The sequence below is a fragment of the Leucoraja erinacea genome, chromosome 24, assembly GCF_028641065.1.
Source record: "Leucoraja erinacea ecotype New England chromosome 24, Leri_hhj_1, whole genome shotgun sequence".
Taxonomy (NCBI): Eukaryota; Metazoa; Chordata; class Chondrichthyes; order Rajiformes; family Rajidae; genus Leucoraja; species Leucoraja erinaceus.
The window spans coordinates 30,924,195-30,938,971 of NC_073400.1; the positions used below are offsets into that span (position 1 = coordinate 30,924,195).

The 14,777-nt window shown below is 49.3% G+C and overlaps 1 protein-coding gene across 3 annotated transcripts in view; it reads right to left on the reverse strand.

Moving 5' to 3' along the window:
- The window catches only part of LOC129708914 (ubiquitin carboxyl-terminal hydrolase 49-like), a 60,921-nt gene that overhangs the window by 6,000 nt on the left and 40,144 nt on the right, over positions 1–14,777 (reverse strand). For all 3 annotated transcript variants that reach the window (XM_055654973.1, XM_055654971.1, XM_055654972.1), the window contains exons 2-4: positions 12,571–12,714; positions 9,052–10,530; positions 341–539 (exon numbers count right to left, since the gene is read on the reverse strand). In XM_055654973.1, the coding sequence (XP_055510948.1) occupies positions 341–539; positions 9,052–10,467 (1,615 nt within the window). In that variant the 5' untranslated portion in view covers positions 10,468–10,530; positions 12,571–12,714. The remainder of the gene's footprint in view (positions 1–340; positions 540–9,051; positions 10,531–12,570; positions 12,715–14,777) is intronic.

Genomic DNA, 14,777 nt, shown 5'->3' on the forward strand with positions numbered 1-14,777 from the left:
TCCACCTGCCTGCGCATGGCCCATATCCCGCCAAACCTGTCCTATCCATGTACCTGTCCAAATGTTTCTTAAACGTTTCTTAACTACCTCCACTGGCAGCTCGCTACATACACCCACCACCCTATGTGTGAAAATGTTGCCCCTCACTTGGTTTGGATTGGATTGGATTGGATTCCTTAATTGTCATTCAGACCTTTCGATTCCTATTAAATGTTTCCCCCTTCCCCTTAAACCTGTGTCCTCTGGTCCTCGATTCCCCTACTCTGGGCAAGAGACTGCGTGCATCTACCCGATCTATTCCTCTCGTGGTTCTGTACGCCCGTTGGAGGAAGACACTTACTGTTACACTGGTCGCAGGCGTAAATCCTCCCCTCCAAAGCCTCGGTTTCTGTAAACTTAGCCAGCATCTCTGTCAGCGTGCATTCCTTGTGCTGTGTAGCACCCTTCTGTAGACAATGGTAACGTTCCGGGAATTCCAAGGACAGATCCCAAAAGGGTTCAACTGTGTTGGATTTGTAGTTACACGTTAGGCACGTGACCTGTAGCAGGCGAGGAATGAAATAATGATAACTGCGAACGTGGCTAATACAATACAATACAATCGGTTTGATTCGTCACTAGAATGTAAAGTGCAAGTGGAATGAATTTGCCAGCAGCGGTACAATGAGAAACACACAAAAACACAATACAAATTTAACACAAACATCCACCACACCCATTCATCGCTGTGGCCAGTCCTCCTCCATTTTCCCCCGTGGTCGGGATCTCAACCCTCCCCTGCTGCCGCTGCCTGCGTCCAGATGAGTGAGTCAAGGTAAGTCCTGAAACGTTAGCTTAGAGTGATGGAAACAGGTTGCTAAGTGTTCGGCTGGCGACCAGAAGGTAGCCGGTTCGAATCCCGCTTGGAGTGCATACTGTCGTTGTGTCCTTGGGCAAGACACTTCACCCACCTTTGCCTGCGTGTGAATGTGTGTGAATGACTGGTGGTGGTCGGAGGGGCCGTAGGCGCAGATTAGCAGCCATGCTTCCGTCAGTCTGCCCCAGGGCAGCTGTGGCTACAGAAGTAGCTCACCACCACCGAGTGTGACTGAGGAGTGAATGAATAATGCGATGTAAAGCGCCTTGAGTATCTAGAAAGGCGCTATATAAATCCCATCCATTATTATTATTATTCAACCCAACGTGCCCCGTCTACACTAGTCCCACCTGCTTGCGTTTCACCCATATCCCTCTAAACCTTAAGTTTAAGGATAAGGGAGAAATCTTTTAGGACCGAGATGAGAAAAACATTTTTTACACAGAGAGTGGTGAATCTGTGGAATTCTCTGCCACAGAAGGTAGTTGAGGCCAGTTGATTGGCTATATTTAAGAGGGAGTTATATGTGGCCCTTGTGGCTAAAGGGATCAGTGGGTATGGAGAGAAGGCAGGTACAGGATACCGAGTTGGATGTACACAAAAATGCTGGAGAAACTCAGCGGGTGCAGCAGCATCTATGGAGCGAAGGAAATAGGCGACGTTTCGGGCCGAAACCCTTCTTCACACTGATAGGAGGATGATCAGTTGACTGAGTTGGGGATCAACCATGATCATATTGAATGGCGGTGCAGGCTCGAAGGGCCGAATGGCCTACTCCTGCACCTATTTTCTATGTTTCTATGTTTCTAAACCTGTCAATAGGCAATACGCAATAGGTGCAGGAGTAGGACAATATGCCCTTCGAGCCAGCACCGACATTCAATGTGATCATGGCTGATCATCCCCAATCAGTACCCCGTTCCTGCCTTCTCCCCATATCCCCTGACTCCGCTATCTTTAAGAGCCCTATCTAGCTCCAACCATGTACCTGTCTAAATGTTTCTTAAACGTTGTGATGGTCCCTGCCTCAACTACCTCCTCCGGCAGCTTTTGTGTAAAGAGGTTGTCCGTTAGGTTTCTCTATTAAATCATTCCCCCCTCACCTTTCAGGTAAAATTTGCCTGGTCCTGATAATACTTAGTTCATTTGCGGGTACTGCATGCAAACATGCCCTTCAGCCCACCCACCGTTTCATGCCAGCCACCGAACACCCATTCACACTCATTCCATGCCTTGCATCCAGGAAGCGAGCGGGCAAGATCATCTCTGACCCCTCTCACCCTGGCCACAAACTCTTTGAATCACTTCCCTCTGGAAGGCAACTCCGGACTGTCAAAGCTGCCACAGCCAGACGTAAACACAGTTTTTATCCACGAGTAGTTGCTCTACTCAACAGCCAAAAATGTGTAGCCTCCCTTTGATCTGGTATTTTGTTGGTTCACATGCTTGATCAATGGTGTTTTATCATGAATGTTTTATTATTATTAATGTTTAGTGTTTACTGAGTCATTCGTAACTGTCACTGTATGTCATGTTGTTACTTGTGGGCGGAGCACCAAGTCAAATTCCTTGTATGTGAATACTTGGCCAATAAACTTACTTACTTACTTACTTCCCCTCCACACTTTAGGGGCAATTTAACGATGTGGGAGCAAACCCACGCGGTCACAGGGCGAACGTACAAACTCCGTACAGACAGCACCCGAGGTCAGGATCGAACCAGGGATCTCTGGCGCTGTGAGGCAGCAACTCTGCCGCTGCGCCACTGTCTTGCCGAGTTACTCCAGCACTTTGTCCCTTTTTTTTTTTGCGCTTGTCCAATGTTATTTGCCCCTCATGTTTAGGAGCCGACGTGCTAACGGGATAACAGGACACTCGCGCCAACGGGCGATCGATGGCCGCTTTTCCAGCTGTGTCTTTCGTATGTTCTAGGGCCATTCGGCAAGTCTACTGTGCCATTCAATCAGGGCAGACCGATCTCTCTAACCCCATTCTCCAGCCTTTCCCCTGTAACCCCTGACACACGTACTAATCAAGAATCTGTCAAACCCCATCTTAAAAATATCCATTGACTTCCACAGATTCACCACCCTCTGACTAATGAAATTCCACCTCATCTCCTGTAATTCTGTGGCTGTGACCTCAGGTCCTAGACTCCCCCACTAGTGGAAACATCCTCTCCACATCCACTCTGCCCAAGCCTTTCGTTATTCGGCAAGTTTCGATGAGGTCCCCTCCTCATGCTTCAAAACTCCAGCGAGTACAGGCCCAGCCGCATCAAACGCTCATCAAACGCTCATCAAAACCCACTCATTCCTGGGACAATTTATCTCGTAAAACTGAAATCAATCAATCAATCAATTCTCTGGCTCAGAGGGCGGTGGAGGCCGGTTCTCTGGATACCTTCAAGAGAGAGCTAGATAGGACTCTTAAAGATAGCGGAGTCAGGGGATATGGGGAGAAGGCAGGAACGGGGTACTGATTGTGGATGATCAGCCATGATCACATTGAACGGCGGTGCTGGCTCGAAGGGCCGAATGGCCTACTCCTGCACCTATTGTCTATTGTCCAATCCATCAATTAATCAAAAACCATCAAATCAATGATATAGACACAAAGTGCTGGAGTAACTCAGCGGGTAACTCAACGAATGTCGCCCATTCCTTCTCTCCAGAGATGCTGCCTCACCCGCTGAGTTACTCCAGCATTTTGTGTCTACCTTCGATTTAAACCAGCATCTGCAGTTCTTTCTTACACAAATCAATGATGTAATCCACCCGGCTGGAAAAGTTAACCATTCACACCGCGACGATTTAAAATTCATTTGAGATTCCATCTCCATGAGGTTTGTCGGAGAGCAGGAAGAAAGTGTTTCCTCTCCAGCCACTGCAGTCCACGATGTGGCCAGCAGAAGGCACCTGTGAGTTGTTTAAGGTGACGTGCTCCATTTAGAATGCAAGGTCATCGGATTTCAGCCCATTGAGTTCTGAGATGTCAGAGGAACCACACACCTCCAACCTCATCTACTGCATCCGCTGCTCTAGGTGTCAGCTGCTCTACATCGGTGAGACCAAGCGCAGGCTTGGCGATCACTTCACCCAACACCTCCGCTCGGTCCGCAATAACCAACCTGATCTCCCGGTGACTCAGCGCTTCAACTCTCCCTCCCATTCCAAATCCGACCTTTCTGTCCTGGGCCTCCTCCATGGCCAGAGTGAGTCCCACCGCAAATTGGAGGAGCAGCGCCTCATATTATCCGCTTGGGTAGTTTACACCCCAGCGGTATGAACATTGACTTCTCCAATTTCAGGTAGTCCCTGCTTTCTCCCTCCTTCCCCTCCCCTCCCCAGCTCTCCCACGTCCAACTGTCTCCGCCTCTTCCTTTCTTCTTCCCGCCCCCACCCCACCCCATAAGGGTCTCGACCTGAAACGTCACCTATTCCTTCGCTCCATAGATGCTGCCTCACCCGCTGAGTTTCTCCAGCATTTTTGTCAACCTTCACAAGAACACACAATCATTCAGTTCAGCGTCTCTACGTCACCCACGTCTGCCCGTTACTTGTTTGGCGAAGACCTGCCTTACTGGTAACGAGGATAACTGGTCAGCACAGACTCGATGGGTCGAAGGGCATGTTTCCGCACAAAATCCCCAATCCAAGGGTTCCCAACCTGGGGTAAATGTACCCCCAGGGGGTAAGTTTCGCCTACCCAGGGGGTAAATTTATTGATGCTGCATTTGTGCATATTTATCCCATTGACTGACTGTGTTTGGTTCTGGTATACCGGCCTCTGTTCATCATATAAGATTGTTAAGGGGTTTGGACACACTAGAGGCAGGAAACATGTTCCCGATGTTGGGGGAGTCCAGAACCAGGGGCCACACAGTTTAAGAATAAGGGGTAAGCCATTTAGAACGGAGACGAGGAAACACTTTTTCCTCACAGAGAGTGGTGAGTCTGTGGAATTCTCTGCCTCAGAGGGCGGTGGAGGCAGGTTCTCTGGATACTTTCAAGAGAGAGCTAGATAGGGCTCTTAAAAAATAGCGGAGTCAGGGGATATGGGGAGAAGGCAGGAACGGGGTACTGATTGGGGATGATTGGACATGATCACATTGAATGGCGGTGCTGGCTCGAAGGGCCAAATGGCCTACTCCTGCACCTGACAGTCAGATTGGTGGCAGAACTAGGATGGGGGAGGGATGGAGAGAGAGGGAGAGCAAGGGTTACTTGGGAGGTCAATATTCACAATATTCATACCGCTGGGTTGGAAGCTGCCCGAGCAAAATATGAGGTGTTCTTGAGGAACTCAACGTGTCAGGCAAAGCATTTGTGAAGGGAATGGGCCGGCGATTCTGGTCGGGACCCTTCTTCAAACTGGTTTAGTTTAGTTTAGCTTAGAGATACAACACGGCAACAGGCCCTTCGACCCACCAAGTCCACACTGTATCCTCAATAAGGTTTGTAACATAGTTGTCTAGTTGTTTATTGTGGATATATCTTTGTATTGTATTATGGCGGTGGGTTATGGCTTGTTTTATTGTAGTGTAAATATTATTTTTTAATAATCGAATAAATTTTTTGATAAAATTTAAAAAAAAAGTCCGTGCTGACCAGAGACAGTAGCGCTATCTCACACACTGGGGACAATTTACAATTTTAACCAAAGCCAATTAACCCACAAACCTGCACGCCTTTGGAATGTGGGAGGAAACCGGAGCACCCGGAGGAAACCCACGTGGTCATAGGGAGACCTGCATGGTCTGTTTACAGTGTATTGCGTTTACATATTCTGTTGTGCTGCTGCAAGTTAACATTTCTGAAGAAGGGTCTCGACCAGGGTCTGGGTTCACCAGACTGATTCCTGGCATGTCAGGACTGTCTTATGAAGAAAGACTGGATAGACTTGGTTTATACTCTCTAGAATTTAGAAGATTGAGAGGGGATCTTATAGAAACTTACAAAATTCTTAAGGGGTTGGACAGGCTAGATGCAGGAAGATTGTTCCCGATGTTAGGGAAGTCCAGGACAAGGGGTCACAGCTTAAGGATAAGGGGGAAATCCTTTAAAAACTGAGATGAGAAGAACTTTTTTCACACAGAGAGTGGTGAATCTCTGGAACTCTCTGCCACAGAGGGTAGTTGAGGCCAGTTCATTGGCTATATTTAAGAGGGAGTTAGATGTGGCCCTTGTGGCTAAAGGGATCAGGGGGTATGGAGAGAAGGCAGGTACGGGATACTGAGTTGGATGATCAGCCATGATCATATTGAATGGTGGTGCAGGCTCGAAGGGCCAAATGGCCTCTACTCCTGCACCTATTGTCTATGTTTCTATGTTTCTATGACCCGAAATGCGACCTATCCTTTTTCTACAGAGACGCTGCCTGTCCCGCTGAGTTACTCCAGCATTTCTGTGTCTATCTTTGGTTTAAACCGGCATCTGCAGTTCCTTCCTAAACAGTAAACTTTCATTGTTTTAGTTTAGTTTAGAGATACTGCGCGGAAACAGGCCCTTCGGCCCACCGTGTCCACGTCGACCAGCGATCCCCGCACACTAACACTATCCTACACCCACTAGGGACAATTTTTATATTTATATACCAAGCCAATTAACCTACAAACCTGTACGTCTTTGGAGTGTGGGGGGAAACTGAAGATCTCGGAGAAAACCCACGCAGGTCACGGGGAGATCGTGCAAACTCCGTACAGACAGCGCCCGTAGTCGGGATCGAACCCGGATCTCCGGCGCCGTGAGGCACTGTAGCAACTCTACTCGCTGCACCACCGTGCCGCCCTCAGCATTTTCATACATTCCAGGTCGGGTCAAGGCCGGCTGCAGGAGGCGCCAGAGGCAGTCGGGCGAGGGGAGGGACGTGGGTCGGCGGGCACGTGGACCGGAATGTGGACATTGTGTAAACGACGCCACAAAATGGCGTCATTCGTACACGTGTGGACAACGTATAAATAATTTCACTGGCGTAGTGCACACCATCGATCCATGGACCCACATCACAGGGCAGACTAGGGAAGATGCCATCAGGAACGCTGGCACCATAGGATGCTGGCATCAAACCACAGGCTAAAACCGCACAAGAAACAACACTGACACTTTTGGGGCGCCTTTAAAAACTTTTGTGACTTGATAAAATCCTGAATTAGCAAGTCTCAAGAGACACAAGGGTGTTTAAAAATGTCATATTTTGAACCAGGGGCCACACAGTCTTAGAATAAAGGGGAGGTCATTTAAGACTGAGGTGAGAAAAAACCTTTTCACCCAGAGAGTCGTGAATTTGTGGAATTCCCTGCCGCAGAGGGCAGTGGAGGCCAAGTCACTGGATGGATTTAAGAGAGAGGTAGATAGAGCTCTAGGGGCTAGTGGAGTTAAGGGATATGGGGAGAAGGCAGGCACGGGTTATTGATAGGGGACGATCAGCCATGATCACAATGAATGGCGGTGCTGGCTCGAAGGGCCGAATGGCCTCCTCCTGCACCTATTTTCTATGTTTCTATGAAAGCTAGGGCATAGGAAATAGGTAACGTTTCGGGCCGAACCCCTTCGGGATTCGGCCCGAAACGTTGCCTATTTCCTTCGCTCCATAGCTACTGCTGCACTACTGAGTTGGATGTTCAGCAATGATCATATTGAATGGTGGTGCAGGCTCGAAGGGCCGAATGGCCTCCTCCTGCATCTATGTTTCTATATGTACTGATCAGGGACCAATGACATTTTACTGGCAGCAGTGTAACAGGTCTGTAAATACAATACACACATAATATAATATAGCGTGCGTGTGTATATATCATCCCATCAGCCTGAAGAAGGGTGTCGACCCTTCCTTCTCTCCAGAGATGCTGCCTGTCCCGCTGAGTTACTCCAGCATTCTGATCGAGCCTGGGTCTCTGGAGCTCTACCGCTGCGCCACTGTGCTGAGGGTACTGGCTCGCGAAAGGCAAATTGTTTTTTTGCAAGAGTCATAGAAAAAGTTGGGAAAAAAAACAAAACAAGGTGCAGGGGGAAGCCAGGGAGTTAGGCAGCAATGGTGGAGGGAGAATTTTGTCCACGTCTCAGGTTTTTAATTGACTGAAAGACACAGCACGGATATCGGGCAACTGAACCATCCTATCACCAATCGAGAGCAGTCCTGACCTCCCATCTACTTCTTTGGAGACCCTTGGACTATCATTTATCAGACTATACCGAACTTTGCCTTGCACTGAACGCTAAACACTTTATCCTGTATCTGTACACCATAGACAATAGACAATAGGTGCAGGAGTAGAGGCCATTCGGCCCTTCGAGCCAGCACCGCCATTCAATGTGATCATGGCTGATCATCCCCAATCAGCACCCCGTTCCTGCCTTCTCCCCATATCCCCTGACTCCGCTATCTTTAAGAGCCCTGTCTAGCTCTTTCTTGAAAGCATCCAGAGAAACGGCCTCCACCGCCCTCTGAGGCAGGGAATTCCACAGACTCACAACTCTCTGTGAGAAAAAGTGTTTCCTCGTCTCCGTTCTAAATGGCTTACCCCTTATTCTTAAACTGTGTGTGGCCCCTGGTTCTGGACTCCCCCAACATGTGTTTCCTGCCTCAAGCGTGTCCAAGCCCTTAACAATCTTATATGTTTCAATGAGATATCCTCTCATCCTTCTAAACTCCAGAGTGTACAAGCCCAGCCGCTCCGCTTTCTCAGCATATGACAGTCCCGCCATCCCGGGATTGTGTGAGTTAAATATCTAGAGGGTGACACGTTACTGATTGGTGACATATTAGACGATGTTCCAATTCGCCCAACATTGGGAACATTTTTCCTGCATCTAGCTTGTCCAGTCCTTTTATAATGTTATATGTTTCTATAAGATCCCCCCTCATCCTTCTAAACTCCAGGTCATAAGGAATAGGAGCCGAATAAGGCCAATCGGCCCATCAAGTCTACTCCCCCATTCAATCATGGCTGATCTATCTCTCCCTCCCAACCCCATTCTCCTGCCTTCTCTCCATAACCCCTGACACCCGTCTGAAACAAACCCCTCAGCCCACTGCCCAGCGCTCCCAGTCCTTTTATAATGTTATATGTTTCTATAAGATACCCCCTCATCCTTCTAAACACCAGTGAATACAAGCCCAGTCTTTTCAATCTGTGACGCACGTATGTAAGGAATAAACTTGACTTGAGTTGCTGTTGTTTGCTGCCACTTTACCTGGCTGAGCAGCTGCCCATGAAAGATGGTGTTGACCACCTTGAGCACCTGCTTGGTGAGCTTCCTCTGGGAGAACGGAATGAGGATCCTATGCTTTGTGCCTTCCGACTCCAGCTCCTGCTGCACCTTGTCCAACAGTTCACAGAGAAATTCCTGAGCGTCTTGCTGCCCGTAGCCTCGGAACGCCGGGATCAGGCTCCACACAGAGTGCAACATGGCAAAGGGAGACACCAGAGCCCACTTCCCCGACCACATCACCCGGAAGAGGGTGTGGAGTTCGTGGCAGAGGGAGATGTGCTTGGAGCTGGGCTCCTTGGGCTGGATCAGTTCCAGGCTGCGAGCGATGGAGGCTCCCCCGTTCAAGCCGGCGGGCAGGCCGTACCTCCCGGAAGGCCCCACGTGCTCGCTGCGGTCCGCCGTGCAAGGGGCGGGGGGGTGCAGCCCCAGGCTGACCTTGTTGGACAATCTGGTCTTCCCGTTGGCCGTCCTAGCCAGCAGTTCCTCGGTCTCGCAGAGGTCCAGGGTCAGGAAGCACTCCCTGAACTTCTGCAAGTGGCTGAGCACCTGTAGGATGGAGTTCATGTAGCAGGTGTTGCCCAGGTTGCGCAGTCCCGTCACGCCGGGCGTCACCACCGGTTTGCGCCGGGCCGCGTAGTAACGTTTCATCTTGTTGCGCTGCCGTTTTGAGGTAGGGCCAGTTTGTAGCACCTTCTTCGCCGCGGCCTTCCGGCACTTCCTGGAGATGTGGTCCTCCTTGTGGATCTGGAAGAGGATCCTGGCGCTCTTGCGGGGAGGCGCGCTGGCCAGCTCCTCCATGAACTTGCGCTTCAGGTCCTGCCGCCGCCTCCTCGCCTCCTCCCTCCGCCGCTCCGCCTCCTCCTGCAGCCGCCTCTCCTCCAGCCGGCGCCGGCCGCTGGCCGTCTGGTCGAACCAAGTGCGCACGGCCCTGGCCAGCAGCGTCTGCCGCCGGTGCCACAGGGCGGTGAACATCCGCTCCGTGCTGTGGGCCGGCCCGCCGCGGCCGTTCTGGAAGGCGCAGGGGGATTCGCCGCAGGCCAGCGAACGCAGCGCCCTGCCGTTGCGAGCCGCCAGCCCGCACTTCTGGTTCTTGATGGCACTCAGCGTGCTCCTCAACAGTTTCAAGTCGCCCGTGGCGTTATCGTTCAACACATAGTCGTCGCAGAGGTAACAAAAGACGTAGAGTTCGTTGACCTCCATCGCCAGAGGATGCCTGGTCTCCTGGAAGTGTTTGAGAGCATGCTCCTCGATGTAGCGGCCACAAGCCACGTTGGAGCACTTCAGGCAGGCCCACACGGACTCGGTGGTGTTGCACTCCACACAATGCCACTTCTGGGGATTCAATATGGAGTGGTTCTGGGCCAGTCTCAGCCGCCCCACGTGCTTACATCTATCCATGGCTTTCAAAGCACTCAGAAATATTCTGGTTGTAGCAACCTGGAGGCACTGCACTTCTTTAACCTGTGGGAGAGGAAAAACAAGTCAGGCTTCAGCCACTCGACACATCTCAAAATTCATTTTTTAAATGAATTGTGGTTTAATAACAGCAAAAAAAAATTAATACTTAAATTTTGGGAAAATACATCAATACCAACGCTTAAAATGTGGATCGCAAGCATGTTGGACACCGCTCATCTTGAGGAGATGCGATTCCTCCTAATGGATAAATCAGACCAATCCATAACGAGTTGGTCTCCATTTGTCGGCTTTTTGGAATCATATGGTGCATCACAATTGTAAAAACTACCTGTTTCAGGACTGGACGAGGGTTGGGCAAGATTACAAACAATGATCTCCTTACTTCTTTTCTTTGTGTCTTGTTCTCTTTTTCCTATTTCCTTTTCTTCAACTTTCTTTACTCATTCATCAGTTTTATTTTTCTTCACACTCTATATATCTCATGTCTTTCTATCCCTTACTATCTCATTTATTTTTCTGGTCCTTATCTTTCTTTATTATAACAAAAATAAAAAATAAGAAGCTGTACATAAAATGTATTATGAAAATATATATTAGGCACTTTGGTGCCATGTGATTGTACTTACTTCTAGTAAAATAAAATATAAATAAATAAAAGAAAAAAAAAAGACTTCAGCCACTCGCATCTATCTCTATTCAATGACGATTCGATGAGACTCTTTCATAGCAAAAGGATTTGAGTATAGGAGCAGGGAGGTTCTACTGCAGTTGTACAGGGTCTTGGTGAGACCACACCTGGAGTACTGCGTGCAGTCTTGCTCTCCTAATCCGAGGAAAGACATTCTTGCCATAGAGGGAGTACAGAGAAGGTTCACCAGACTGATTCCTGGGATGTCAGGACTTTCATATGAAGAAAGACTGGATAGACTCGGCTTGTACTCGCTAGAATTTAGAAGATTAAGGGGGGATCTTATAGAAACTTACAAAATTCTTAAGGGGTTGGACAGGCTAGATGCAGGAAGATTGTTCCCGATGTTGGGGAAGTCCAGAACAAGGGGTCACAGTTTAGGGATAAGGGGGAAGTCTTTTAGGACCGAGATGAGAAAAATATTTTTCACACACAGAGTGGTGAATCGCTGGAATTCTCTGCCACAGAGGGTAGTTGAGGCCACAGTTCATTGGCTATATTTAAGAGGGAGTTAGATGTGGCCCTTGTGGCTAAAGGGATCAGGGGGTATGGAGAGAAGGCAGGGATGAGATACTGAGTTGGATGATCAGCCATGATCATATTGAATGGTGGTGCAGGCTCGAAGGGCTGAATGGCCTCTACTCCATTCGGCCCTTCGAGCCTGCACCGCCATTCAATATGATCATGGCTGATCATCCAACTCAGTATCCTGTACCTGCCTTCTCTCCATACCCCTGATCCCCCCCGAAGGGTCTACCCCTGCACTTATTTTCTATATTTCTAAGATCCCCTCTCATCCTTCTAAATTCCAGAGTGTACAAGCCCAGCCGCTCCAGCCCACGTCACCTATTCCTTTTCTCCAGAGTTGCTGCCTGACCCGCTGGTAATATGAGTATCGCTGCACCTCAATTGGTACACGTGGCAAAATATAAACCTTTGAAACATAGAAACATAAGACAATAGGTGCAGGAGTAGGCCATTCAGCCCTTCGAGCCGTTTCGAGGCTGATCATCCAACTCAGTATCCTGTACCTGCCTTCTCTCCATACCCCCTGATCCCTTTAGCCACAAGGGCCACATCTAACTCCCTCTTAAATATAGCCAATGAACTGCGGCCTCAACTACTTTCTGTGGCAGAGAATTCCACAGATTCACCATTCTCTGTGTGAAAAAAAAAATTCTCATCTCAGTCCTAAAAGACTTCCCCCTTATCCTTAAACTGTGACCCCTTGTTCTGGACCTTCGAGTTACTCCGGCATTGTGTGTGTGTGTGTGTGTGTGTGTCTGTCTCCGCCGTCATTTCTCGTCTGTTTTGGGACATTTTGTTAAGACAAAATAAGATTTAAAGCCAAGGCTGGTGGATAAACCAGTCAATGAGAAAGTAACGGTACTTACTTAGACATTCTCAAATCTTTTTCCAACAACTCGGATGTCAATCTCTGGGATAAAACCATCTCAGCCAAGCACTTGTTAAAACTCGGTAGCTCCACGAGACAAAATACGTCAGGACACCATATCATACGCAGACAATCTTACACTCTGGGGGGAAAACAAAAAACAAAAAGGTACCTTTCAGTATAAAGTGCGGTGGAGTCGGATTCCCTGAAGGGAAGACATTTGCCTTCAGGACCAAAGTGTTTCCCGTTAGTGAACGGACCTGGCTGTGCATTGAGACAAGTGATGTGAGCTGTGCTCTGCATGGTGAAAGGGATTCTTAATGTGTAAGCATCTGCTGTGCCTGCATGCCGCTCACTGGCAGTGTCGGCATTCCCATTGGTACTTCCCTTTCTTGCACGAGAGTGATCTGTACAGCTGTGCGGGACTGGCTTTTCATCAATTCAATATGCAGATGCCCCCCAACACACTCCCCGCCAACATGGCTGTCACAATTCATTTGGTGGGAACTCTGATGGGGGACATTCCCGCGTGCAAGTATTGCACTACCGCGGGGGGGAAAGGAACTGTAAACACTTAACAAAAAAAGGGAAGGGAAGATGATTTTTTTTTTTTTAATTATCTGCCGCGGGCTTTAATTGCACATGTGGACAGCTGTTGTGTGTGAGAGAGAGAGAGAGAGAGAGACAGAGACAGAGAGAGAGACAGAGACAGAGACAGAGAGAGAGAGAGAGAGGAGAGAGGAGAGAGAGAGAGAGAGAGAGAGAGAGAGAGAGAGAGAGAGAGAGAGAGAGAGAGAGAGAGAGAGAGAGAGAGAGACAGAGAGAGAGAGAGAGAGAGAGAGAGAGAGAGACAGAGAGAGAGAGAGAGAGAGAGAGACAGAGACAGAGACAGAGACAGAGACAGAGACAGAGACAGAGACAGAGAAAGAGACAGAGACAGAGAGAGACAGAGAGAGAGAGAGAGAGAGAGAGAGAGAGAGAGAGAGAGAGAGAGAGAGAGAGAGCTGTGTCTCTCACTAAAGTCCCAACACCACAGTGGTTTACAATATCTCTGACTCTGAGCGAGAATTATAGCAGAGTGCTGCTGACATTACCGGATGCCGCCTGCTATTTAAACATGTCATCCTACGAGTTCGAGAATCAAAATACCCCCCCCCCACAATGTGTAAGCAGGTTAGAATCCCCTGCCTGCTTGTTCACTCTGGTGCTGTCTCATATAAATCGCATCTGCCACACCTCAGCTGCCTGGTCTGCACGTTAGTTAACCCCTTGGTGTCCAACGTGCGAGAGAGAGAGAGAGAGGTGGTGGGTTCAGAAGAAAGCAGGGAAAACAAACGGCTCCTTTCAGCAGAGGGGCACTCAGGAGCGTGACGTCCGCCTTTATCCCAGAGAATAGACGGGAGGAAGCTGGAGCAACATATCTCTAAACACGTTCGTGCGCGGGGGGGGAGGAGAGAATAAAGGCAGTGGGCTGGAGGAAGCTTTTCAAAGGATAAGGAACACAGCAGGTCAAGGCAGTGAGGGGGTTGGGGAATTGAGGGGGGGGGGATAAATAAGAAGAGACCTCGGGGACAGGAGTGGAGGAGTGGAAGGCATTTCCACACCAGATCTTAGACAGGGTAGAGAATCTGTGAGTGTATACAAGGTGAGATTGGTGCAATGGTAAAATCAAAACACCATCAAATTATCAACGCCCCCAACCCCCCCCCCCCCCCCCCCCCCACCCCCCAAACCTGATCACGTTTGTTAAACAGAGCCGGGCGGGCGGGCGGGGTGTGCAAATCATGCCCCCCTCCCTCCACCATTGATCACTGACAGACAGAGATGAATGCAAGTTCCAATTGGGTGATTTGATCAACCTGCACAAAGGGTCCACATTGAGAAAGTGTGAGGGGGGCTCGGGCTGGATTTACATGAATCACCGGCACGTCATCTGTAGGTTGGAGGTTTGGGGGGGGGGGGTTTAAATGTTCCCTCTGAAGCAGTTAAACCACAATCATAAGCAAGTGGCAAAAAACGCACCGGAACCAAAAGTCTCTTAAATTTAAAAAAAAATAGTCCGCAAATAGTCACGATTCATTCGGGAAAAGTGAGGGGAGGGGGGAGAGAGGGGGGAGTGGGAGAGAAGGAGGAGTGGGAGAGAGGGGGGAGTGGGAGAGGGGAGAGAGGGGGAGGAGGGGAGGGGAGCAGGGGGTGGAGAGGGGG